This window comes from Ictalurus furcatus, chromosome 20 (genome assembly GCF_023375685.1).
Source record: "Ictalurus furcatus strain D&B chromosome 20, Billie_1.0, whole genome shotgun sequence".
NCBI classification, from domain to species: Eukaryota; Metazoa; Chordata; class Actinopteri; order Siluriformes; family Ictaluridae; genus Ictalurus; species Ictalurus furcatus.
The window spans coordinates 15588227-15614640 of NC_071274.1; the positions used below are offsets into that span (position 1 = coordinate 15588227).

The 26414-nt window shown below is 36.9% G+C and overlaps 1 protein-coding gene across 3 annotated transcripts; it reads left to right on the forward strand.

Annotated features, from left to right (window-relative positions):
• Positions 1 to 848: 848 nt before the first annotated feature.
• LOC128624134 (semaphorin-4E) lies at positions 849 to 26374 on the forward strand. Of its 3 annotated transcripts, XM_053651506.1 has the most exons (16): positions 849 to 1039; positions 3212 to 3330; positions 6803 to 7110; positions 7578 to 7723; positions 8357 to 8419; positions 13770 to 13868; positions 14016 to 14115; positions 14386 to 14496; positions 14693 to 14844; positions 16909 to 17081; positions 18815 to 18968; positions 19533 to 19755; positions 19913 to 20028; positions 24016 to 24185; positions 25398 to 25450; positions 25649 to 26374. In XM_053651506.1, the coding sequence occupies exons 3-16, from the start codon at positions 7002 to 7004 to the stop codon at positions 26239 to 26241; spliced, it is 2262 nt and encodes a 753-aa protein (XP_053507481.1). In that variant the 5' UTR covers positions 849 to 1039; positions 3212 to 3330; positions 6803 to 7001; the 3' UTR covers positions 26242 to 26374. The 3 variants fall into 3 exon arrangements, with proteins under 3 accessions (XP_053507481.1, XP_053507483.1, XP_053507482.1); XM_053651508.1 differs by lacking the exon at positions 3212 to 3330 and having other exon boundaries at positions 861 to 1039; XM_053651507.1 differs by lacking the exon at positions 849 to 1039 and having other exon boundaries at positions 2980 to 3330.
• The last annotated feature ends 40 nt before the right edge of the window (positions 26375 to 26414 follow it).

Sequence of the window (26414 nt, forward strand, 5' to 3'; positions counted from 1 at the left end):
CCACAAGCATTCTGTATACAATCAGTTCCACCCTTCCTGAAAGACAATGTGAAAACAAGAAGTTCATACATTTCATAAATACCTTTCAACATACAGTACTGTGTCAAAGTCTTTTTTGCACATGCAGAGAACTGCTGTACGGCGAAGATGCCTTCAAAAATAATGAACTTAAATGCGTACAGTTTTAAATAATGTGTACAGTTTTATTAGGAATAGAGCTGGTAAAGTTTGCATCTTGCAGAACCAGTCACGGTTCTTCTGGAGACTTTAACTGTCACACTTGCTTCTTATTTTTTCAACAAAACCCAGCAGCCTTCATTATGTCTTTTGTCTGAAAAGTGTCTCTTACCATTTAATATGCTGCTTTCTTTACTGACATACAAACATTTTTCAGTAACATTTCATTTTGTGCTGGAAAACGAATGTTTGGAAATCTAAAATGTTTTTGTACTGACTCGATAATGCATAAGTCATAAAATAAAAATCTATAACAAAGTTTGTACTAAAAACAAAATAGGCTGCGTAAGACTTTTGCACATTACTGTAAATTCTATCCACCGCAGTTCTCTGAGTTAATATTGAGTGAGGATTACGTGATGATGCAGTTAGTTTGAGCCAAGCACCTTTGACCAGGAAGCAAATGTTCACATTTATACGAGCAGCCAGTATGTGAAACTGTTTGTGCTCTACCCAATACACCTCTTACACCATTAGTTTCTTCCCTTCCTTTCTTCCTCCTACAGTGACGTGTGTGTGTGTGTGTGTAGCCTGTTGTGGCGTGTCCTTTCTCCTCAACTCCACAGAAGTGTAGCTCTTTCACACTTCACCACAGGACACTTCTAAAGCAACAAACAGCCTATTCCGTGAACTCCACTCGCACTGGCCTGGACGAGAGACAGCAACTTATCCACATCGCCTTGAAGTACTGAGCCCCTCCTTTATACACTGAAAGATTTGCTTGTTTTGTTTAAGGGGCAGGAGGAGCATGTGTCCGATCAAGCTGCAAAGCTGCAAAGAGACCGAGGGTGGGTATCAAAAGGTAAGTCCCTTATCCAGATTGTCAACTTTGAACTGATATCAGACTGGTCTGACACGGGAATGCCTTGTTGATGAGTTGTATTGACTTCCTTATTTATTTATTTATTTATTTATTTATTTTTAATGCATCTCCATGTCAGCTTGAGCCAGACAATATTGTATTGAATTTCTGTATCTCTTTATGCAATGATGTAGCACTTAAATCACAGACTTGGAATGAACAAATACTTAAAAAAAAAGAACTATGGCCCTGACTGAAATCATGACCCTCCCACCACCATGCTTCACAGTTGGCATGAGGTACTGGTTTGTAGTGCAATTTCCCCTGAAAAACATAGCATTTTTTTTTTATCTGTCCACAGACGTTTAAAAAATGTTGTGGAACATCTAGGTCGTCTTTTGAAAATTTGTGCAGCAATATTTGTGTTTCCTTTTTTTCTTTTTTTCTTTTTCTTTTTTAAAAGCGGTGCTTTTGTCCATAGTGTCCTTTCATTTAAACTGTTCTAAAAGCAGATACATGAACAAAGACTTCTAGCGAGTTCTAGTTGCGTGTCTTAGTCTGTTGCATTGTCTTAGTCATAAGAAATACTATATAAGCTATATTTATAGCTTTTTTCTGTTTAATGTGCATCTCAGCATCAACTCAAACCTGATAATGAATTCTGTCTGTAGTGTTGTAAGGTTTGAATCCTGAACTTTTTATGTCTTGTATCTTGACATTCAACCTGGACTTTATATATATATATATATATATATATATATATATATATATATATATATATATATATATATAATATAATTTATTTTTTTTTAATTGCATGCTCTGACTGGCAAGTGTAAATTGACTTGACTTGAGTTTAAAGGTGAAATGATTCATTTCGGAGCAAGTGACTTGACTACACTACAGCCTCCATCTGTAGTGTATGCATTCTATATCAAAGAAGATTTATAGTTATGGTAATTTCCAAAGAAGCATTGGTGAGGCCTGATGAGTATTTCTGTAAGCGTACCTTCTGCTTGAGGTTTCCTGCCAGGAAATGACTCGTTTTTTTAAACCTGCAAATGCATGAATTTATTTTGGGTACATTTCAGGTTACTTGAGCCTGAAATATACAAAGCTGCAAAAACATGTTCTGATATTGTGATAGGTTTTGGCCCATCTCCTCGGCCTGGGTGCGGACACGTTCAGAGCATCAAACTCGCTCGTCTCCGAGCACCATTGTGCAATAGTACTTCCACTGCCATTAAAACACACCCTGTCTGGCGTGGCTCATTTCATGATAAGGGCCTTTAAAGCAAAGAAAGTTACATCTTACATGCTAAAGTTTATTTATTAGCCAGTGTCTGTAGACTGAAATTATTCTTCCTTAGAGACGTTCTTAATATCCAACCAGTAAGGTGTGTGTGTGTTGTCAGTTCCTCTGTGCACTTTTCTCTTCTGTCTTTCTGAACACCTAGTTTGAGAAATCAACAGACTGTAATTAGTTGGCTAATGTGTGTCAGAAGCTGGGATTAAATGTCCTAGGCTTCAGGGCTGTCTATTTTATGAGCAGTGATCGAATTGTAAAATATCTTTTTCAATTGGTGGTCTGTTCACATATCAAACACCTTATACTGGGATTAGTCAGTCCATTTCTTTACATAGGTTTCTCCTGAATGCATTTAAATTGCTGTAAACTTTAAATGAAGTGAAATTATTTTCACAAGAAGAAGGAAGTGACTCTTCTAATTGCACATGCCGGAAAAACCTATATGGACTAGGTAAGTAGTTAGCTGGCTAGGTAGACAATCTTGCTAATGGACTCTTTCCTTTAGCAATATTTTTACTGTTATTATCTCTCTTTATATATATATATATATATATATATATATATATATATATATATATATATATATATATATATATATATATATATATATATATACACACCCATCAGAATATATCTTAATTTTGAAGCTGTGATCTAAGAAACACCAATATCTCTGCCGTCACAGAGGCGAAGTTCCTGGAACTTCTTATAAGAAATCACTCCATGTAATACTTCTCTCAATATAATACACGCATTTCTTATATCATTGACTCCCTTCCACACTGACCGAGCAATACACTATGACAGCAATACACTATGACTTCATAAAATTCTAATTCTAAATTCTTGATGATTCCTACCAGTCAGTGGTCCTCCGGTTTGCTTGTTGTCCAGAAAAGCTGAAAGACTCGCGCAGCCCAGCCAGGAGATTCTTCAAATTGTCATGGAAATTAAACAACACTCACAGACTCGTCCTCTGAAGGTAAAAAAAATAGGTTTATTACAGAAAGATGGTTAATACAGGATAGAATAAAGCAGGATAGAATAATGAGAAGCGCTTGTGCTGAACGCTACTATATATATGAAACGCAGAGTATGATACACTTCTGTGTACCGATAAGAAGCAGTTTGAGACAGTTCAAACAGGCTTTGTTTTAGGATCTTAGAAGATGTGCAGACGAACCTTGAACAGAAGAACATGTTTGTTTCTCTGTATAGCAGATAAACATTCTGTACTGATCTAAGTGACATGACATGGCCTTCTTAGGCATTATCCTCTGATGAGAATGAAACAGAACAAGAACAAAACTATTACAAAGTTAAACTGAATAATTTCCCTCACAAAGCTCAAGGTTCTGCAGTATGACAGGCTTATTTTGCCATTTTTCACAAGAAGAAGGAAGTGACTCTTCTAATTGCGCATGCTAGAAAAACCTATATGGACTAGGTAAGAAGTTAGCTGGCTAGGTAGACAATCTACTAACTAAGCATAAATTTGTTCTCGGATTATGATGGAACTCCACATCTGCAGGGAAAAGTTTGGAATTTCTGTATTAGTCACTTATTAAATGTGGTCTGATCTCCATCCAAGTCATAATATAAACACAGTCTGCCTATACTAATAACACATAAACATATAATCGTAGCTTTCATGGCTTTATTGAATACATTGATTGAATAAAAAAAGTGAGCCCTTTGTATTTAGTAACCGGTCAAGCCTCTTTTAGAAGCAATAAACTCCACCTGTAGATGCTCATCAAGCTTGCATCATTTATCGTTAATAAAGTATCCGTTTGGTGTGACATGTCCAGATGTAAAACAGAGTTACAGTTACCACCTGAAGTTTATTATTTTCTAACAATAGCACGTGTTTGTTTGTTTTTTTTTTTACTTTACTACCACAACTCTTAGCCAATTTTTACAGTATTTCCTTATTACAGAATGGAATGCCATACTTTTTATCATTTAATAGTTACATTTACAGTAGTTACAGTGATGGAATACCTGTGAAACAAGTTCCACTTCTCACTTCCCTTATAGCTGTCATTCGTTCACTTTCCTGATGTCAATAAGACAAATAAAAAAATGCAGCTTGTTGCAGAGAACTGTCCTGAAGATTTCCCCATGGGGAAAAACTTAATGCAACAGATTTACATCTGAATATAACTAAGTGCTAACACTGGGGACCCCTTCCTAAATATTAATTAATCTCCTTACAGAAAGCACAATCACCAATTACTCTTTGTTAACGAACATGTTTTAATCTGTTTATTATTATTATTATTATTATTATTATTATTATTTTATTATGTGGAACATCTACCATACAGGGAGAATTAACTGCCACTATAGACATGATAACGTATTTGAACTAGCACATTCATTTATATAAACTTGTGATTTGCCCTGTACACAGAACTACTGTTAAAGTTGCTGTTAGACAATAATCAACACCAATCACATTCAAGAATACAACAGCACTGTGGTATAAGAGTACTTAATGCAGAAGTTCTGGTATGTTCCAATAGCTTGCAAACATTTTTTAAACTGCATTACATGAATTGCACATGTTGTACAGCATGCACAAATAGACAAAGACAAAATGCCTGTGCATTTAGTGACCTAATGCATGTGGTGAATTTGTAAGACTTCACAGGAAAGTCTGTGGTCTAGATTGTTCAAAAAAAATGCAGAGCTACTTCTCTGAAACTCCAGTGTTAGATTTATATTTTCAGTGCTGTGGTTATACACAAAACTTGAACAGGGTTGTTGGCTGACAATGTGATCCAAACTGGCCTTTAAACTGAGTTTCTCATATCTTCTGTTCTTCTTTTTGGATGTTTCGGATGACATAAAGTCCTTTTTTCCTCTCTTACTGATATGTACATTATCATAGTGGTGTCAGTCCATCAGCTCCTTGGAACAAAAACTGATTTCTAGAGCACTGATTCTGAGCTGCTTTTACTACAAGAGAAACAACACCACAGCTCTGTTTATGACACTGTTCAGGTTGTAACACCCAATTGAACACTGTAATTCCATATTTTGATGATCTATTCAAGGATACCAACTGTATATCTGTATCAACATGATAGATCAGGCTGGTTCTTCAAATCTGGCCCTCGTGGTCGACTGTCCATGCAGAGTTTAGCTCCAACCCGAATCAAACACACCTGGACAAGCTAACCAAGGTCTTCAGGATTACGGGAAAATTACAGGAAGCTGAGTTTGGAGCTAAACTCTGCAGATTTGAAGAACTCTGTGATGGATCATGTTTCACTGTTGCCAATATCAAAAGTATTAACATTTTAGACCTCATTGGCAAGCATAAGCTATTGTATGTCAATCATAAACATAATTACTGTAAAATACTGTTTGTTTTTATTATTTGTTATGCTTATATTACATCTGTTAATTTCTCAAACTGTATGAGTAAAGTAGGCTTTTCCCCAGATTTCTACTACCACTAGCTCTGTAAACAGTGGAATCTCAAACTCAACATTTTTACAGCAGAATGCTTCTATAGAGGACTTATTTGTGTGAAAATTTCAGGTTCTTATCTTGTCCCCCGTCGGAGATATTCAACCTGCAAATGAAGGGATTTATTTATTTATTTATTTTTAACTTTACATTGCACTTTCTTGCCCTCATAAAAAAAAGAGAGAGAGAGAAGTCTCAAACCTGAAATGTTCTACATGTACACTATACTTACCCAGGTACCCCCTAAAAAATTAAGACAAGACCTGAACCCTTCTTATTATAAATTGACCCTAAACGTGGAACTGTAAGTAATCTTGAGCATTACATTTGGACTTAAGTTCTAAGTCTAAGGAACAAGAATGTGCTGAATGTTTATATGAACATGTACCTTGTAATGTACTCTAGAGATCGGTTTTTGTCCCAAGGAGCTAGGGCCATCCTGAGCCGAGATACTCAGGTTTATGTAAACAGCTTTATGACCAAAATTTGTGTGCTATGACACAAAGATGGCCACCGCAGTTAAACCAAGTAAAATAATAATTTTCAAAAAAAACTGGTGGTTTTGCAATGCTAATACATAGAGATAATCACTCAAAAAAAATTGGAAAATTAAAAATGGTCAAGCAACCTGCATTGGACCACTTGAGATGGAATGACCCTAATCCAAGCAATTAATGCTTCATGTTGGGGGGAAAAAATAGTATTGTTTCACATTTAGTTAAGAATTCAAATGGGTCATTTTGCCTCAGAAGTTGAAGTGACATGCACCTGATGTGCTACTTAAACCAACCAACCAGTGGCTTTTGACACGTGTGCTTTTGCTACATCCTGTACCAGCCTCTATAACGTGTGGCCTGTGCAGAAGGAGCTTTTTGAAGCCACATTTACATCACTATAGCAGTTTAACAGAATTATTGCTGCTTCTTATGCGCTTTTTTTTCCTTTAATCTCTCTTTGTCTCTCGACTTTCCCAGATGGCTTCACATGGTTCCTGGTTCTTTGAAGAGGCATCCTACATGAATTAAACCAAGCTATATATCTCGTTGTTGACTGTAAAAGAGAAGTAACATAGTGAGGCTGAGGTTGTGAAGTGCTGACAATTCCAGTATTTTACAGCGTGACCATTTGAGAGACTAAGAGTGGCCTTGTGCTGTAACAGAGACTTGAAGAGCTATGGACATGTTGTTCCTCCTCATCCTGTTTTTTTTTGGGACAGCCATATTGACTTCTGGCCAGGTTCTGCCTTTGTACAGCACACCACGCAAAACAGTTACTCTGAACAGTAAGTGTCTTTGTCTTTTTTTTTTTTTTGAGACTTGGCTCTACAACATTGCTGCACAATATTACTGTGATAAGCCTTGCATTAAAATAAAAAGCATGTTGATGAGCCGTTGAAGTCATATGGTTAAAAATTGTTGATTTAAAATTCTTACTTTTGTTAAATCGCACACAATCTCTTACTGGAACGATAGAAGATCCTCACAGTATGTAATAAAAATATATTTTTAGCACATTTTAAAGCATTTGAACATCGCAACCTTCATGATATCAGTAGTGCATATACGAATAACACAATGCATTACTCAGTTCCTGATTAACCAACGATACACTATTTTCTCCAAATGAATCACCAAGTCTTACTTCTGCTTCACTTCTTTGCACTCTTCTTTATTACGATCAGCACAAGTCTTCCTTTCCAATAGCTACTCCGCCACACTGGGCACTAAAAGCCTGTTCTGCTGTTGCTAGGTAACAGAGGACATGTTTTTCGAGAGGAGGGAGTGTGGAACTACTCCACCATGCTCCTGAGGGAAGACATTGGTGTGCTCATCCTGGGAGCTCGAGAGACCATCTTTGCCTTGGACCTCACTAACATCACGCACAAGAAGGCTATGGTCAGGACAATTTTATTTTCCCATTATTTATTTAAATCTTGTTCACAATGCTCGGGCAGCAATCTTTTCATCTACAGTTCTATATTTTTTTTTGCTAGTTTTTAAATTACTTAATAGTAGAGCACCTACATCTCAAAATGTTTTCCAACTTGTGTCTAAAGCCCTCTTCAGATTCCACTATGAAAGCCATGAAGCAACATCTTCATTTTATGTGCCAAACACATTACTTTCACTGATTTAAAAAAAACAACAGTTACAAAAACATTGTAATAAACTATTGTTTATTATTTTTCCTTACTCTTGCATTACATTGTACGTTACTTTTATATTATTTTAATAGTTGCACTTTTATTTTAGTTTCACATATTTATTCTATTTTTATATATTGTATTGTTTATTTATTTATATATTTTCTCTTTTTGTCACTGCTATAATTTATTATATATTTGTTTCACTATTATTTTTGATTACACTTTTTTCATTATCTTTTTTTTACATTATTATTATTTATTTATTTACTTTATTATTATTATTATTATTATTATAGGACTTTGCTAGTAGTACATTTTCACCTGTACTGTACTTATTTAATGCCATATCAGTGGAGAAATAAACTGTTTATCTCTTTCGTAGGTAAAGTGGGACGTGACTCCAGACAACCAAAAGATATGTTCACACAAAGGGAAAAATTTGGAGGTGAGGTCTTTTTTTTTTTTTATGGTGCCTTAAAAATTATAAGTAAATTATTCAGACAAAACCTGGGATAGTTCCATCCGGTGGTTTTGTTAGATTGAATGTTGACGTTATGCATTTCCTCTCACATAGTGTATGCCATGATCAAGGCTGACTAAAACTGGAGTTTAGTGCCTTTTTACTGCCTTTTGTTTCTATTCACATTTAGCACAACACCATTATTCAGGGTAACTTACTTGAAGTGCTTTATACATCATCCACTTTATTGAAAACACCTTCACATTTATGCAGTTATTCACTTCAATTTTATTTGTGTTGCTCTTTTAACAGTGGGTATTGTCACAAAGCAGCTTTACAGAAATATATAAATGAAGGGTATAAATTTTAAATGTATAAATTTATCCCTAATGAGCAAACCAGAGGGGACAGGGGAAAACAGAGGGGAAAAAAACTGAGATGACACGAGGAAGAAACCTTGAGAGGAACCAGACTCAAAAGTGAACCCATCCTTGTCTGGGTGACACCGGATAGTGCTATTATAAATAAATCCCTTCTATAACTGTACTACAAGGGCAAACGATGCAATTGTGCAACCGGGAAATTCATTATAGTTTTCACATGAAGTCTATTTTTGAAGTTCTCAACTGTTCACAGATGGAGTCTTAAGTGCAAAACTGTTCATTACAGTTATCTAATCCGCCAATCATGTGGCTGCAGCCACATGATCATCATACAGATCATGCATCATGCAGAGCTTCAGGTAATGCGTGATCTCTGTAAATTTGATCATGGCATGGATATTGGTACTAGAAGGGCTGGTTGTGTATTTCATAAACTGTTGATCTCCTGGGATTTTCACACCACATTCTCTAGAGTAAAGCAAAAAAACACTGAGTGAGCGACAGTTAGGGTTTACTCAAACCAGCTCTTCTGGTCACAGAGATTACACTTTTTCTTCATTCTGATGTTTGATGTGAACATTAACTGAAGCTCTTGACCAGTATCTGCATGATTTTTGCATTGTGCTGCTGCCACATGATTGGCTGATTAGATAACTGCTTGAATGTGTGTTCCTTATAAAGTGAATGGTGAGTGTATTTCATTCATTCATTCATTCATTCATCATCGTAAACCACTTTCTCCTGGTTCTCGGGGTGATGGTAGTGGCTCCAGAGCCTATCCCAGGAACACTGGATGCAAAGCAGGACTGCACCCTGGATAGAAAACCAGTGCTTTATAGCCTCCATCAAATAATATATTCTCATGCTAGTAAAAACAGGTTAAGATTAAATACATCAAGCTAAAAAAAAAAGTAAAAGTGAGGAGTTATTCAGGCTCTCCAGGATTTAGCAATTTTGCCGTCGCAAAAATTAAAACAAAATCAAGCAAGTATTATTCGGAGGAGCCTACCATTTTTCAAATTTACTGCTGATTTTCCACAGATTTTGGCCAAGGCACATCATGTGACATCATCATAACGAGCATTCAGCCAAAGCCCCCTTCCATTCACCTGCGTCAAACATGAGTACAGCTAAAAGGTCTCATTTACCAGCAAACATCACTGTGAAATCAATGTGCAAAACAAGTTTAAGCAACTGCAATTTCACTAATTCAAGTAGTTTTCTGCAAAAAAAAAAAAGCACAAAAAACTCCACAAATAACATCACAAATCTTGGGTGGAAAAAGCCGCAGCAATCACAAAAAAAACTCTGCGAAATCCTGTACAGACTGATTAGTACAACAAGAGTTAGCATAGCAACTGGCTATTTAACAGGACCTCCATTTTCTATAGTTTCACTCCGAAGCCATGTTCTACAAGCATGAGCTACATAGTCCCGATCCATGTAGGCCACATGTGAAAATGCCTGTTTGGAGTAAAATATTTGTTTGACAACATGTTTTCCAATTAGCAACATTTCAGGTTTCCTCATTTTCTCATTTGCCAAACTTTGTAGTTAACAATTATTCACTACAATGACAACACGGTCCTAATGCATAGATAAACACTGGATTAGCATTAATGTTACGCAGAATCAGTCCAGTGGTCTGATTAATTCAAGAACACTACACTGTGATTAATACAGTCTAGACAACTCATTCCGGTTACACTAGACCTTGGTGTTTGAATGAGGTTGAAGCCTTAGCGTGGCTAAATAAGGCCGAGCCTCCTTCAGTCTCAGACCAATGATGTTGTTGCTGTTTTCAGGGGGAAAATCCATTGGATGTTACTGTGACTAAATTCTAGCAAACAGCCACAAGTGAACAATCACGTTTTGACCAAAACTGAGTTTTTCTGCCCATAATATACTTTGACACCTCTACTTTAAGAAAGCATTAATATATGTGATCAAAACTATGTTTTTATTTAGTCTAGTTTCTGACCTTGCCTTGGCTTTCTGCCTGCAAAGATTACAAGTTTAACAAAACAGTCAGTCTGGCTGAATATCAGGTTTAACTCCTAACTATCCAACAATTTGATCAAAACGAGCTAATGGACATAATCCTAATCATTTCCTGTCTGTAATCATATACCAGCTGCCAAAATGGTAGCAATGCTCCTGCACTGTCACATCATCATCAAAACAGAGAAGAGCATTTATCCACTCTGGAAATATGATAGCGGGCAGTGTTAAAACTCTTTAGATGGCTTGATGAAAGGATATTAATGATGATAAAATTAGTCAACAGAACTCGTTGAATGAATCAGTGATTACTTTCCCACCAATGTTAGCAAAGGTCAACGATGTAACGAGACAACGATGAGGGGATTTTTTTTATTATTATTATTAAACGCTGTGAGTAACTTTTACTTCGTGTGATGACACAGGGACTGATGTGGCTGATGTTGATCATCACTGGTAACTCATTTCCTATTAAAACTTACTTTAAAGGTTGATTTTTGACAGTGATGTTTTTACATAATCAAATTTAAGTTATGAATGTAGATAAAAGGAGGCACTAGTGGTTAGCACCACTGGGGTTGGGGGTTTGAATCACACCTCTACCCTGTGTGCATGGAGTTTGCATGTGCTCCCAGTGTTTCGGGGGTTTCCTCCAGGTATTTCGGTTTCCTTCCCCAGTTCAAAGAGATGCGTTGTAGGCTGATTGGCATTTCCAAATTGGCTGTAGTGTGTGAATGAATGTGCGTGCGATTGTGCCCTGTGTCCAGGGTATCCCCCACCTTGTGCCGGGAGTTCCCTGGGATAGGCTCCACTTTTCCCGCAACTCTGTGTAGGATAAGCAATATGGAAAATGGATGATATCCCTGCTGAAAAATACAACTGAAACCCTCATAAAATTTGTAATGGTTTTAATGGTTACAATGGGAATTGTATTGGATTTAATGGAAACTGTAATGGTCCCTGTGGGTCTCTACTGGTAATCTGTTGCCTTCTATTGGTGACATTTTAGTCAGAAAGATACCATTAAGGAGCAATAATGCTTAGAGTAATGGTTTTAATGGTTAGCTGATGACTTGTGATGTTGTTTGTAGTGGAAACCATTAGAATTTTGGTGATGGTTTCAATAGTTTTTTTCAGCAGGGATCTAAATATACAGTCGTGAAAAAATGGGTACACCCCATGGACTTTTTTTTTTTTTTTTTTTTTTTTTTTTTTAAACATACTTGGACAACCAAAGATTTGATCATCTTTGAAACAGTGCCAGTAATAAAGTTGATTTACTTTAACAAAACCACCAGGAAAATTAGCTTTGCTAATCATTTATAAATAGATGTGATATTATTCTGTGGAAAAGGTAAGTGCATCCTTGGCCTCAGAAGCTAGTATTGTTTCAGTTGCAATATGTTTGAGGGTTTTCTTGCATGTACTGCCCATTTTAAATCCCCTCACAACATTTCAATGGGATTCAAAGCCGTTTCATCACCCTCTATTTCTTCTTTTTGAGCCATTTCTTTGTGGATTTGCTAGTGTGCTTAGGAACATTATCCTTTTGAAAGGTACAACTTTCAGACAGATGGCCTCACATTATCTTCAAGCATAATTCATAATTGAATCAGTGAATGCAAGCTGTCCAGTCCCTGAGGGAGCACAGCAACCCCAACCCATAACATTTACACCACCATGCCTCACAGTTGGTATGAAGTGCTTCTCCTGAAAAGCTGTCTTTGGTCTTCGCCAAAAATGTCTGCTGTTACTGTGGCCAAAAAACAACTCTCTCTTTGATTTGTCTGTCCAGAGCACATTATTCCAAAAGGCCTGGCCTTTGCCTATATGCTTATTGATAACTGTAGTCTTGCTCTAATGTGCTTTTTATACAGCAAAGGCTTTTTCCTGGCGCACCTCCCATGCAGGTCAAGTCTGTGCAGTCTCTTTCTGATTGTAAAAGCATGCAAGCATGCAGTTGCAAGACTTACTAGTAGATCCTGTGATGAAAGTTTGGGGTTTTTACGTCAGACGGTCTGCTCTTGGGCTGAATTTGTTGAGACGGACAGTCCTGGACAAATTGACAAATTGTCGTTTGAAATCTGCACCACTTGTGGATGATTTTCCTCAATAGCAAAGGGAACATCAGACACTCGTTATGAGAGGGGTATAAATAGGACAGGTTCCACCTGCACTCCCTAAGCAGGTTCTAATCACTGGCACCCAATCTTGAACACCTGATTCTAATTTTATGGATTTGAAGGTATGATAAATGTAGGGGTATACTTACTTTTTCCATGTGACTGATTTGTTTTTTTGTTTTTTTATTATTTGTTCATTTAAATTGTTAAAATTACTACAAAATGTCGATTTTATGTCTCTTTTGATAGTGTATCTCCTTTATTAATAGGCACTGTTTCAAAGAGAATCAAATGAGCGGTTGTCCAAATATGTCAAAAAACAAAAAAACCCAAGCATTTCCATGGGGTGTACTTATTTTTTCACACGACCGTGTGTAAACACTCAAATATGTGTAACAAATTTTACATTTCCTAATACAGTAAAGAACTAGCCTTACAATCTGAGTTTTAAGACCACTAAGAATGAAGTTTTCTACACCCCCCAAGGCCATGTTTCTATCTAGCCGTGGTTAGCTTCAAGACCTTTGTGCATTAAACATAAAATGTCCTCTGGAAAGCGTCTACTAGTGAGTACTGTATGTAAAATAAACATTATTACTGACAGACCGTCTGATTAGAAACAGGTATACTATCACATAAACTTGGTCGTATAAAATGATCTGCAACTCATCTTCAGTGAGTCCTAACCTAGCCCATGAAATTATTCCACATTATTCTCCTGTCTTGTGTTGTTCTGTGAACTAGTCTGGAATGAACTGAATCTCTGTTTTCTGACAGTCCCGATTGTCATAATTCACTGGATTCTATTTCCTGTTATTACTTTTCTAGACTGAGTGTCAGAACTATATCCGGATCCTTCATAAAATGCCAGACGGCAGGATGTATGTGTGTGGTACCTATGCTTTCAGTCCAACTTGTAATTATATGGTGAGTAATTTCTCACATTATTTCACTGCAAAATATCATTAATATATTATTGTAGACATTAAAGTCTCAGTCTTTGTGAATGTTTTGTTGTATTTTACCACACCATGGAAATGTTTCATGTAGCCTTTGCTGTGCTCTGTCTTCCAGTCTTATACAGAGGGTAACCTGACTCTGGAAAGTAAACAGCATGAGGGGAAGGGAAAGTGTCCATTTGATCCTTTCCAGAGATACGCCTCTGAATTTGTTGGTAGGTGCTTCTCTCTTAAATGTAACTGCTCCATGACGTAACAGACCAAAGAACACAATGTTCAGTTAGTGAGTTATTTAATTATTATAGTCCCTAACTTTTATTCCAGATTAATAAATGCATTCATATATTCATTATAAATGTCCATCCACTTTAATACAGATGCTGCTCATAACAGCTGATATAATACTTTTGATTGTTTTAAAGAAAAGTAGACCAATGATATCATCATCATTTTCTAATAATATTACCATTCTGGTTATCATTTAGATGGAGAGCTGTACTCTGCTACATCTATGAATTTCCTGGGCTCTGAACCGGTTATGATGCGAAGCTCTAATGACACTATACGAACTGATTTCAACCCTTCCTGGCTCAGTGGTAAGAATGTGTGTGTATACACACACATATTTTGTAACTGGAAGATTTTGGAGTTGAAATTAAACCATTTCTGGTGCATAAAATTAAAACTTCTAGTTTGCATCTAGTTTAGTTGTGACAGTCTTTAATTCTTTGAACTTGTGATTCTTCTACTCAGCTTAAGATTGAGTATCACTGATTAGTTCTGTGATTTCAGAACCCAAATTCATTGGCATGGAGTACGTGGCTGAAGGAAAGGAAAACCCAGAGGGGGATGATGACAAGATTTACCTCTTCTTTAGTGAAACAGCTATGGAGTACGACTCCTACAATAAGCTGGACGTGTCAAGGGTGGCCCGCGTCTGTAAGGTAGTTTCCCCATCACACACGATAGCTTTTCTAACTGTTCATGCAACATCCTTAGGACAGCTGAATATGTTTGGAGGAGAGCACTAACTGTTTTCTTTCATATACAGTCATGGCAAAAAGAAAGTACACTTTTTTTTATTGAATTCTGTGTTTTTATTCATCAGGGCCTAAATAACAATTGTGTGGTGCTCACCAACTTTCATAAACAAACAAATAACCACAACAGATTTCAATATGTAGTCGTTTTCTCCCCCAAAAGTAAACCAACATTCAGAAACCAGGTGGGAAAATATAAGTACACTCTTCCTAGATCTTATTGACAATTATTGAGAGTGTTTTTAGCAGCCAGGTGTTACTAAATAAATAAGCACGATTAGTTAATCATCAAGAAGTGTGGCTACCTCTATAAATGCAGAATTTTTTGCAGTTTCGTGTTCTGGAGCACTCAGGTGTGTGTCTGCATCATGTCAAGGAGAAAGGACATCAGCCGTGACTTCAGAGAAGCAACGGTTGCTGCTCATCAATCTGGGATAGGGTTATAAGGCCATCTCCATACAATTTTACAGTGAGAAGGATTGTTTACAAATAGAGAACCTTCAAAACAGTTGCCAATCTTCCCAGGAGTGGTCCGCCCAGCAAATTCAGTCCAATGACAGACTGTTCAATGCTCAGAGATATAAAGAAAAAACCAAGAGCTACAATATGTGATATTTAAAGGTTTATGTTCATGACAGCACATTCAGAAAAAAACTGAACAAATTTGGCTTTCATGGCAGGGTGGCTAGGAAAAAGCCCCTTTTCTCCTAAAAGAATATGTATAAATGAATAGTGTGACTTAGGTTTGCAAAATTGCATCTAAACAAACCACAGAAGTTCTGGAACAATATCCTTTGGACTGTTGAGGCCCAGGTGGAGATGTTTGGCCATTATGCACAGCACCATGTTTGGTGAAAACCAAACACAGCATATCACTATAAAACAGTTCATACCAACTGTCAAGCATGGTCATCTGTCTAGCAGCTAAAATTGGGTCATGCAAAATGACAATGATCCCATGCTCAAAAGCAACTTGATATTTGAATGGCTAAAGAAGAAAAAAATCAAGGTGTTGGAACTGCCAAGTCAAAGTCCAGTCCTCAACCCCATTGAGATTTTGTGGCAGGATCTTAAGAGAGCTGTGCATAAACAAATGCCCTCAAACAACAATGTTTGTAAAGAACAGTGGGCAGAAATTTCTCCAAAACAATGTGAGAGACTGATAAACTCCTACAGAAAATGTTTACTTCATGCTATTGATGTTAAATGTGGTTCTACATGTTGGTTTACCTTTTGGAAAAAATAACTACATATTGAAATCTGCTGTGGTTTGTTGTCACCTGAGGTTATTTGTGTTTGTTTATAGAAGTGTTCGGGACCACATAATTGCTATGTAGTCCCTGATAAATAAAAACATACAACTGAAGAAGTCTGTACTTTCTTTTTCCCATGACAGTACATGATCTATCAGACAGTTAGTGTTGACTTGTGGATAACCATACATATAACCTATTATATAACCGGAGTTATCTCAGACTCCTGACCATGAATGGCTTTGTCAACTTTCGAACTCATGAACTCCTGACGACTGAGTAAATATTTTACCCTTTGCTCTACACAAGACCACCAACTATGTTCATTTCCATTCCAACCAACAAGACCACATTCCTACTGCCATCTTGTCTGCACTGCAAAAACAAAAATATCTTAGATAAATTTACCCATATTCAAGATATTTTCAATTGCTAACATTTCTATTTTAAGATAATTATAAATTAAATATTATAAGATTATTCAGCCTGCTTTTGATGTTTTTATACAGCAATAGAATCCATTTCCTTATTCTATTGGCAGATACTTTTGCTTCTTTCGAGAAATAAATGCTTAAAATTAGAAATATTATCTGCCCATAGAACAATACTTTTCCAATAAATATTTGGTTACATTTTATAATGTAAAACACTAAATAAATAAATGTCCTTTTTATGCAACATTGTATCAATTTTTCTCATTCCCTCTCCTTGCTAGGGGGATATGGGAGGACAGCGGACACTGCAAAAGAAGTGGACATCATTCCTAAAGGCTCACCTGGACTGTCCTGTCCTTCAAACCAGACTTCCTTACATCATACAGGATGTGTTCCTCTTCTGCCCAGGCAGCTGGACAACCTGTGTGTTCTACGGAGTCTTCACTCCTCAGATGTGAGTATATTTCAGTTCAAACCTGATAGCAAAAGACCCTGCAAAAATCACCATTTTGAAACAGTTAAGGATTTTGAATGTAATCACAATTGTGGTTCAGTACCAGTCCATCATTGCACACACAGTGGAAATTAAACCCTAAAATGGAGGACTTAAACACTTTACCACTTGTATTAGATCAGCCTCAAGGTCAATGGAGGGTCCAGGTGGTTAGATCACATGGGTAACCTAAAAGGCTTTTACAACTCACTGGAATTTCTAGTCATTTATGGCAATTTAGTGTAGCTAATCATGTACTAGCACGTTTTTGAGAAGTGGGACAAAACTGGAGGAAACAGGCACATTTGAGAGACCATGCAGAAAATCTCCATACAAACTGTAACCCGAGCACAGGATCAAACTGGGAGATTTGATGTGCTGTGACATGGCAATGCTGCACCACCTTGCCGTCTATATATTGCATCCACCAGTGTACAGTTGAGGTCATAACTTTACATATACCTTGAAGAATCTGCAAAATGTTAATAATTCAATAATAATAATAATAATAATAATAATAATTGGGATCGTAAAACTTGCATTTAGTTTTTTATTTAGTCCTGCCCTGAATAAACTATTTCACATAACAGATGTTTGCCTATAGTCCACAAGACACAGTAATAACTGAATTTACACAAATGAACCAGTTCAAAAGTTTAGATACGCTTGATTCTTAATACTGAGTAACTGTCATTACCTGGATGATCCATGACTGTTTTTATGTTTTGTGATACTTGTTCATAAGTCCCTTGTTTGTCCTGAGCAGTTAAACTGCCCACTGTTCTCCAGAAAAATCCTCCAGGTCCTGCATATTCTTTGGTTTTCTAGCACCTTCTGTATATTTGACCCTTTCCAACACGGGCTATATGATTTTGAGATCCATCTTTTCACACGGAGGAAGTCTGAGGGACTCGTACACAGCTATTACAAAAGGTGCAAACGTTCACTGATGCCCCAGAAGGCAGCAGGATGATCAGTGTAAATTGTTACTATTTTGTCTTCTGGGAAACATGTAAATATCTTATGTAGCTTCTGAAGGGCAGGACTAAATGTAAAAAAAAATATGATCTTTAAACAATATTAAATGATTAAATTTTGCCGATTCATCAAGGTGTATGTAAACCTCTGACCTCAAATGTATACTAAGTACCGATCCTCCTAATATGCAGTATGTGAGAATTATTATTTGGTTTACTACACAATCATGTGAAAGTGTGAATGATGTCAGTCAAATTCAATCATGGATACAGTTGCCTCCGAAACCGTGTTATTTTAGTGCTTTACTATGCTGTTTAATGTTTTCACTTTTGGAGGTTACATGATGCAATGAGGTGAGAACTAAATTATTTAAGGGAGTCAAAACCTACCTTCATTTCAAATTGGATTGCAGTGTAAACCCAGTAATTGTTTAAATATTGTTTCCTGGTTTTTTTTTTTTTTTTTTTTTTTTTTTTTTTAAAAAACTACTAAGATGTCACAGCCAGTTAAAGAAAAAAAAAATTATTATATTAATGCCCGATGCTCCCTGGGATAGGCTCCAGGTTCCCCGTGACCCTGAAAAAGGATAAGCGGTATAGAAGATGGATGGATGGATGGAACTTGTTTTCCAGCATATTCCAGAACACATCATTAGAAATAGTTTTATGAATCCCCTTCCTAATACACTTGTTTCATTGCTGTGATTTGACTGACAGGGACACGTCGCAGTACTCTGCAGTGTGCACCTACAGTATACACAGCATCAGGGAAGTGTTCTCTGCAGGCAAGTTCAAAATGCTGTACAACGACAAATCTGTTTCAAAATGGGTGACGTACAATGGAGATGTGCCTGACCCTCGTCCTGGAGCTGTGAGTTCAACATTTATCAATTTATTGTGCAACAGTCATTTTCACATGTTAGCTACAGTGATGGAAAAAGAAACCAAAGAGAAAATGAACAATAGTTCCAGTTGTAAGGGTTAAATTAATGCTTTTGTTATTTGTTATAATTTCCATAGTATTGTAACTTACACAGGGACTTGCACCCTAAAACAACTTGTATTTGTACTTACTGCCTTTCTTCATACAGAATATGTTAAGTATAAAAGTATAAATACAGTTTATGAATTCACCAAAGTAACACGTTGGATAATGTTAGTTGGATAAAATGTTAGATAAACTCTAAAATTTCAGGAGGAAATTATTTTATCAAGTTATTATTTTAACAAATTACAGTTTTGTTTGCCATATTACTTGTGCTATTTTGTATAACTCCATAACTGGTTAGTTATGAAGATGTTATGTCCGAGTTATTTATATGTTATCTCTCTCTCTCTCTCTCTCTCTGTGTATGTGTGTGTGTGTGTGTGTGTGTGTGTGTGTGTGTGTGTGTGTGTGTGTATGTGTGTGTGTGTGTGTGTGGTGTGTGTCCAGTGTATTAACAATGATGCAAGGCAGAAAATGATTTCCACGTCCTTGGACCTGCCTGATAAAACCCTTCAGTTTGTGAGAGAAAAGCCACTGATGGATGAAGCAGTGAAACCATCTTCTCAGCAACCCCTACTGGTGAAGAAAGGAGCTGCGTTTACACGGATCGTAGTGGCCAGCACTACTGCCCTGGATGGGAGCACCCATCAGGTTATGTTTATAGGCACAGGTAATCATTTAATTTACATTTTACATCATTTTATCAAGATTGATACATTTTCTGTTACAATAATCTAACCAAAACACCCTTAAATACATCCAGGACAGCAAATTCTAGTGCTTTACACTACATAAGCATTAACAAATCAAATGTGTGTTTGTACCAGCAAGCGGTTCAGTACTGAAAGCAGTCAACTATGACGGAAAGATGGTGATAATAGAAGAGGTGCAGCTGTTTAAGCATTCAGAGCCAGTGAAGATACTGCGCCTCTCCAACACCATGGTAAGCCTCAGAACACTTTTACGTTTGATTTTCTCCTCTCTGAAGCTACACCAAGTGTTTATAGGTTATAAATTGTTTTTGAACCTGGGTGCTGTTCCAGGAACTGATCCCTGGTCAAGCTGAAAATGGTGGACTGAGATTTGTTTCAGGACTAGATGTTGGTTAATGTGGTTTTAGTTGTCATGCTAAAACATCCTGTTTTAATGTTCTCAATGGCAGGGATGGGGATATTGTACTGTACATATTGTCAGAGTATCTTCTGGTTGTATTGAGCAAAGAATGAGGCTCCTATTTTCTTGTGTATAAGTGAGCAACTTTGCCGAACCTCGCCTCAATCGTGTAACAAAAATTAATTTACTAGCTACATCTGTTGTAAATTTTTTTCTAGTGTTACCTAACTATTTCTGTTTTGTTTCTGTGGGGATCTTTTCTCTAATGTTAGGTAAGTTAGTTTGGGGACTATCGCTAAGCTAGTTAAAAAAAAAAAAACATTTTACAGTTAATACTGTTGTGGGATATTTATGATCCCAGAGGAATTTAAGATTATGACTTGTGTTTCAAAATAAATCCGAACTTTAGTTTTCCTAGTATAATCGCCACCAGATTTTCACATCATTCTTTCACTCCGACTTCCTGTTTTACGCTAACCTTTCCTGCTAGCAACTGTGAATGATCAGCAAGGCATATTAGAAACATACCTGTATATGCACAACATAGGGCAGAATGTAATGGCAATATATAAATGGTAAATGCCGCACTTATATAGCGCTTTTATCCAAAGCACTTTACCCTGTGTCTCAGTCACCCATTCACACACACTTACACACCAACGGTAGCAGAGCTGCCATACAAGGCAATAACTTGCCATTGGGAGCAACTTTGGGTTCAGTGTCTTGCCCAAGGACACTTTGGCATGTGTAGTCATGTGGGCCGGGAATCAAACCGCCAACCCTACGATTAGTGGACAACCTGCTGTACCACCTGAGCCACAGCCGCCCCATATAGCCAATGGAAGGCCATTTAGGGTTCATAGCAAGCTCTTCTTAAGTTTAGCAAATTTATATTTAAATTCAGTTCACCAATAGTTATCTTAGCTGAGATCTAAGTGAAATATGTTATTATCAAGTTATTAGCAAAGCTGCTACCAACTCTATACTATGGTATATGTGTAGCTGCTTAAAATATTTGTATATGTTTGTTTGTTTGTTTATATTTTATAGTTGTAGATGTATCCATGTAGATAATTCTCAGCAAATTGTATATTAACCCTCTGTATTAGAGTATAGTATGTAGTATATGGAGTGGACAGATTAGTGATGGACTTTAGCTGCTTTTGGCATGAAGACAAAACTAAAGCAAAATGTGACTAAATGTGTCCATAATGACAACTTTTATGTCCTGTGAAAAGACACTCAGAGACTGTCGGGCCCTGCCGTGCCCGGTGTAAGAATCTGACAGGCTAGGCTTTTTTTTTTCCTCATTGAAACAAGAAGACAATTGGTTATTTATAATTATATAATACCTTGCTAAGTGTTACACACTGCCACATTCATATTTCAAACAGTGGACTGTCTCTACTACATACAGTCTCTGTTCACACTCTGCACAATCACTTGTGGCTTACAGCTAGATGCTACACTATTGTTTAAAAAAAAGTGTGACGAAAACAACAGCAAATATTCAAGTGCATGAACAAATTACAAATAACATTGAACATAAATATTCAATACAAGTTTCTGTTTGTGCTGATTTATGTTGGTTAATGTCTACAAATTAAAGCAATTCTTTTTAGCCACATTAGTATAATTTATTTATGCTGATTTGTGCTACACAAAAACAGTTTTAATTTTTAGCTTTGTTATACATTCAGTTCTTTTATGTTTGCTCATGTGGCTGATTCCTGTTGGTGTTGTCTCTCTCTGCCAGTAATATGTAAATGCTATAACCTCTGAAAAATGAAACCTCCAGAAATATTTTTTTTTATGGCACAAATCTGCATGAACAATTTATTAGTCCCTCCAAAATTTCACGATTTTGCTATTTCAGAAATGGAACCAAAATCAAGCAAAATTTTTCAAAATTACCTCAGGTTTTCCACAGATTTGGGCCGAGATGCGTCATGTGACACCATCATAACGTGCATTCATCCAAAGCCCTCTTCGATTCATGTGCGTCAAACATGAGTGCAGCTAAAAAATCTCATTTGCCAGCAAACATCACTGCGAAAGACCGTGCAAAACAAGTTTGTGCGATTGCAATTTCACCAATTCAAGTAGTTTTCCGCAAAAAAATCACAAGATTTTGAACAAAAGCCACAGCGAGATCAAGCATTTTTGGCGAAACAATCACAAAAAAAAAAAAAAAATCCTTGAAATCCTGCATGGACTCATATTATATACATTATATGGCCAATAGTATGTGAACGCTTTACCGTAATTCTCATATGCGCTTGTTGAACATCCAATTCCAGATTTAGTCCCCTTCTGCTTTTTAAAAAAAATAAATTTCCTTCCTCTGGGAAGGCTTTCCACTAGATTTTGGAGCATGTCTGTGCTCACCCAGCCACAAGATCATTACTACTGTAGATTGGGTACTGATGTTGGGGGAGCAGGCCTGGGACACAATCTGTGTTCAAAATTAATACCAAATGTTTTCAGAGGAGTTGAGGTCAGGGCTCTGTGCAGGCCTTTCAAGTTTTTGCACTCCAACCTTGGCAAATAGTGTCTTCATAGAGATCACATTAGCTGCGTTTACATGGACAATGATAATCCACTCTTAATCCGATTAAGACCCTACTTTGATTAAGAAACTACCATGTAAACATTTATATGTAAATGTAAAAAATTTTTACTTACCTTAATCTAATTAAGGTCATAATCGAATTAAGTTCTAATCGAATTAAGACAGGTGGAGTACTCCTGTTTTAGTCGCATTATGGATGTGTATTACAGACATGTAAACACCTTAATCACATTATGAACGTCGTGTGAGAGTTTTCACCGCATTTTGCGACAGGACATGTCTACACACGGCAGTGCTCAACATTTTACGCTGAACAAGAGAGTACGGCCGCATCCCAAACAGCATACTTGCCTTCTATAGGCCTGTAGTGGGGAAAAATACATGTATCTCGGCTACTATATAGACGGTAAGTACACGGTTTGGGACGCAGCCCATGGCTTCAAGCAGTCGTCTGTTTACACGTACAGCATTACAAATAATTAACTGCACTTAGTGTTCGTAAAAAAATTAAATAAAAACACCCAAAACTGAATACGGTACCATAAAGAAGACGAACTGTATGTTGATACGTGAAATTCTGGAGGGACGTCGGACGGCGTAGCACGGTGACATAATGATGTGTGCTGTTAATCGAATTATGTTCTATAACATGTAAAGCAGGTACATGAAAGGAGTATTCTAAAAGCGACTCATGTAAACACCTTAATCACATTATTATCCTACTCAGAGTAAGGTCAATAATTAGATTACTGCTGTCCGTGTAAACGTAGTCATTGTCATGCTTGAACAGGTTTGGAGCCCCTTTGTTCCAGTAAAGTGAACAAATGCTTCAGCATATAAAGACATTCTAGACAATTGTGTGCTTCCAATTTTGTGACAACAGAGTGGGGATGAACCACGTATGGGTATGATTAGTAAGGGGAATAAACAGTTAAAGAAACTTATTTAGCTTGTCAGAATATCTTATAAAATGTGTTTCTTGAGTGGATTGCTCATATTTGCTCATATTGAACATATTTTAAGGAACATGCACACCTAAAATATGAATTTTGTGCCATCATCAGTCACACTAGTATAGCATAAAATAACTGTATATCATTACTTAATGACTTTCTTATTGTGATTTATCCCAGTACTCATCCGATTCATTTCATTGTTTCTACTTAACAGCGTTAGATTCAGTTTGAGTTTGATTCAGTTTTTGTTTGACCCTCATTTCAATAACTGGTGCACATATTTTGTCAGGGTCAGCTGTATGCAGGCTCAGACGAGGCAGCGGTGCAGATGTCACTTAGCGCATGCGGCCATTACATCTCCTGTATAGACTGCGTGCTGGCCAGAGACCCCTACTGCGGCTGGAACCTCAACACTAGCAGCTGCATTGCTGTAAACAGCATTGACCCAGATACACACAGGTACTGAGCATACACTACTCAATTCAATTCAATTCACTTTTATTTGTATAGTGCTTTTAACAATGGACATTGTCCCAAAGCAGCTTTATAGAAATAACTACTTGAATGCTGTAATGTAGTGTTGTATGGAATTAATCATGATGTGGTGTGGTGATGTTATAGGAAAACATGAATAGAAAAAATGGGGTGGTGTGATGTGGCCTGAAGTTCATCGTACAACAGTCTTATTCCTTTTACACCACAGCAATGTGTCAATAATAACAATTTGTATATTTAATTTATTAATTATTTACCATTGTTTATTCAGGGACAAATTGACTGAGCATAAAGCTTTTTTACAGCAATGCCCTGAGTTCACAGTCATACTAGCCAACAGTCAGAAAAAATGAGGATAAACCATATGTAATAACAACAATAACAATAACAATAAAATGAAGAAAAAGTCCAAATAATAACATACATGTCTGCAAATCAACCAAAGCAGGATCACTGTACTGCAATCATATCATCTATCATACACTTAATTTGATCTACTGACACACACTGGTCTAATTTCAATACCTCTTGTAATTTGTTCCATTTATTTGGTGCAAAAAAAAACAACTAAAAGTTAATTTTCTGTTTATTAAAGGATGTCATCATACTCCTATCCAGTTATAGTTACATTTAATGTTGTGTAATGTCCGCTAAACAAGTTAGTTCTTGTTATGTTACAGCAGCTATAAACAGTCCCCCCCCCCCGGAAAATAAATAAATAAAAGTGATAGCTTTACCTCTGACTGTTACAATGAGCTGACACTGGAAACTCCTTAAAGAAAGAAAGTATCATCAATTATTAATATTTTTATTTATTAAATGATGACACATTAACTACCTGTTTTTTTTTTGTTGTTATTTAAACTTTTTTTTATAAACTCATTACTGAATTGGATTATGTAGAGCGCCTGCCATACCAGTCCCTGTGAATATGCCGTTACTATAGAAACAGTAACATATTTGAATATCCATATTAATATAAACCTGTGATGTTCCTTGCAGTTAGCACTACTGTCATTTGCTGCTATAAAAAATTAATCACCTTCTGAATAAAGAATTAAACAGGACTGTTGTCTGACATATTGTACTGACTGTACTAGAGCCTATGTGTGAAGTGGGAATGTTAGATATATTGGATTTTCTGTCATGTCCCTGTGTTTTCTTTTTCTCCTGAAGTGAAGTGGTTCAGAGTCTGAGAGATGGACATGCTACACGTTGTCCTGCAGTCGGTATGTTAACGGATTGATTTTTATATCCACTAGTACAGTATTTACACTAAAAAGTCTTAATGAACTTCTTCATTGACTGTATGTGTGAACATACATGCAGCAGATCTGGTTCAAGTCCATTGTGACTCAAGTAGTAAATAAAAATTAGAAATGAAGTAAAATTAAAATTACTGAATTGAGATGCGGTTTGTGTTACAGAGAGCACCAAGACCATTAAAACCTTCTACCCGGGTAACGTGGTCAGGCTGCCGTGCCAGCCGGGATCAAACCTCGCCCAAGTGCAGTGGCGTGTAAATGATCACCCAGTTGAAAACTCCAACATGTACCGCATTCATCACAACAGCCTGTTCATCCTCAATGCCTCGGACAGCGACGCCGGCCACTACACCTGCACCTCTGTAGAGTCCTCCAATGGCAAAGACTACGTCATTCAAACTGTTACGTATGAGCTGAGACTGGGGAACTACATGGGGCATCCTACAGTCCTGCCACTGCTGCAGGAACAGCTGAACACCCTCTTGATCCTCAGGGCTATGGTCATCATCCTATCACTGTTATTAGTGGCGCTTTTAATATGGAACTTCTACAAAGGGCATTGTCCTGTCCTGAGATGCTTCAATAAACCTATGGAAAGACCACAGCCTATGTCTGGCTTTCAGGAGCCACTGCAAATAGTAGAGGGAAATAAAGCAGCATCAGTAGGATGCAGCAGTAGCAGTAATAATAATCATAACAGAAGAACTGAACTCCCCAGCACTGGAAGCCAGCATAATGGAGACAACATCGTCTAGTGAGGACCCTGTGCACATCTTTGAGAACATTTACGCCTCTCTTATTACTCATTTTGTGCAAGGTCAGCCCCCTCACCTCTAACATTATGTGATGAATTTATTTGTTTTTGGATTAAATGAAGCTGTGAATGTATGATTTGTCATTTCTTCTGTGTACAGAACCATGATTCTCA